The sequence below is a fragment of the Akebia trifoliata genome, chromosome 4 (genome assembly GCF_017979445.1).
Source record: "Akebia trifoliata isolate Shusen 1 chromosome 4, ASM1797944v1, whole genome shotgun sequence".
In the NCBI taxonomy this organism is placed as follows: Eukaryota; Viridiplantae; Streptophyta; class Magnoliopsida; order Ranunculales; family Lardizabalaceae; genus Akebia; species Akebia trifoliata.
In genome coordinates this window covers 30,634,184-30,635,552 of record NC_141378.1, presented here as the reverse complement: position 1 = coordinate 30,635,552, position 1,369 = coordinate 30,634,184, and the positions used below count along the sequence as shown (strand labels likewise).

Below are 1,369 nucleotides of genomic sequence, written 5' to 3'. Positions count from 1 at the left end.
AGAATTCGCAAACACCCTAAACACTCCAAAGCCCATAAACCCTTAACCTTTTTGTAATTAATTTCCCACTTAGTACATTTGTCTACCATATCTGGAAAGAGAGATGCAAGAGAATTTTCAAGAATAAGAAGGCCAATGAGGATGTGTTGGTGCAAGTAATCATCCAAGATGTGAGAATAAGGTTCAGCGGAGAGGATACCGTGGTGGAGGACTCGAGCTTCAATAGGAGCTTTTTTGAGTCGTGGGCCATTGAAGCAAAGTTCAAATTGGCAATACCAAAACAGTGCAGATGGATCCCCCCTCCGAGGCAATGGTGGATGGTAAATTGTGACGGATCTTTAAGAGGAAATGTAGGGGGAATGGGTACTTTAATTCGTGACCACAACGGAGACATCATATGGGCAGCAGCAAAAGGGGTGAAAGGGAGATCCGTGATAATACATGAGCTCCAAGCTATCCACATGGGCCTAAAAAGGGTTGTGGACCTAGGTGGGCAAGCTACTAAAGTGGTATCGGATTCAAAGGTAGCAGTGGAAGCGCTGAAGGGACAAATCACCCCCCCTTGGTATACCGAAAGAATTATTAGGGATATCAAAGACTTAAAGGCTAAGATTAGATATTGTGACTTTTTGTTTTCCTATAGAGAAGCCAATCGCGCAGCGGATTTTCTTGCGGGCTTATGTAACTTAGATTCATATGTGGAGATCCTCCCAGGGGCGGTTCCTACTAGCTTGGCTAAGCTTGTTAAGGAGGATGCCGAGGGAAGGATGGTCCTTAGGTTGTAGTCACTTCTTGGTTGGGGGTTCTCCTAAACCCCAGATCACCATTTATCAAAAAAATTAATTTCCCACTTTACACCCTAACCTAAAATTAACTCCATGTCACCTAAACCCTAAAATCTACCCACTCTCAAAATCCAATCCAAAACTAGCCCTACCCAATCCCAAATAACCTACAACCTCAAAGCCCAACACCAAAAGCCCACAAGACATCACCCTATCCATATCCAATTATCCAACCCACAACCCTAATCCATCAATTACTACCCACATCAACCAATCACAATCTTCACACCAAAAGATGACACATGTCATCACCACCCTTTACCTCCCTCATCTAATCACCTACCCCCATCATCATTCTCTAAACAATTCATCTAACCCACATCACCTCTATCCAAAATCACCTCAACCCATACCCTACCCTAACCTAACCTATCCCCATTCTCTAACATCATTACCCACCCAAACCTCAACCCATACCCTAATCCATCACCATTCTCTAACATCATCAACCACCCATATCCCTTACATATCAACCCATCACTTTCCCTTAAAACACTCCAACAAAATCACATCAACCCATACTT

The 1,369-nt window shown here is 43.4% G+C and overlaps 1 protein-coding gene across 1 annotated transcript; it reads left to right on the top strand.

Moving 5' to 3' along the window:
* Nucleotides 1-317: 317 nt before the first annotated feature.
* On the top strand, nt 318-785 carry LOC147404705 (uncharacterized). The gene has a single exon (XM_086437891.1). It carries the CDS (start codon nt 318-320, stop codon nt 783-785), a length of 468 nt encoding a protein of 155 aa, XP_086294017.1.
* The last annotated feature ends 584 nt before the right edge of the window (nt 786-1,369 follow it).

Bases quoted from the DNA above. Each gene is read 5' to 3' on its own strand.
- LOC147404705 (XM_086437891.1), top strand. From the start codon at position 318: ATGGTAAATTGTGACGGATCTTTAAGAGGAAATGTAGGGGGAATGGGT.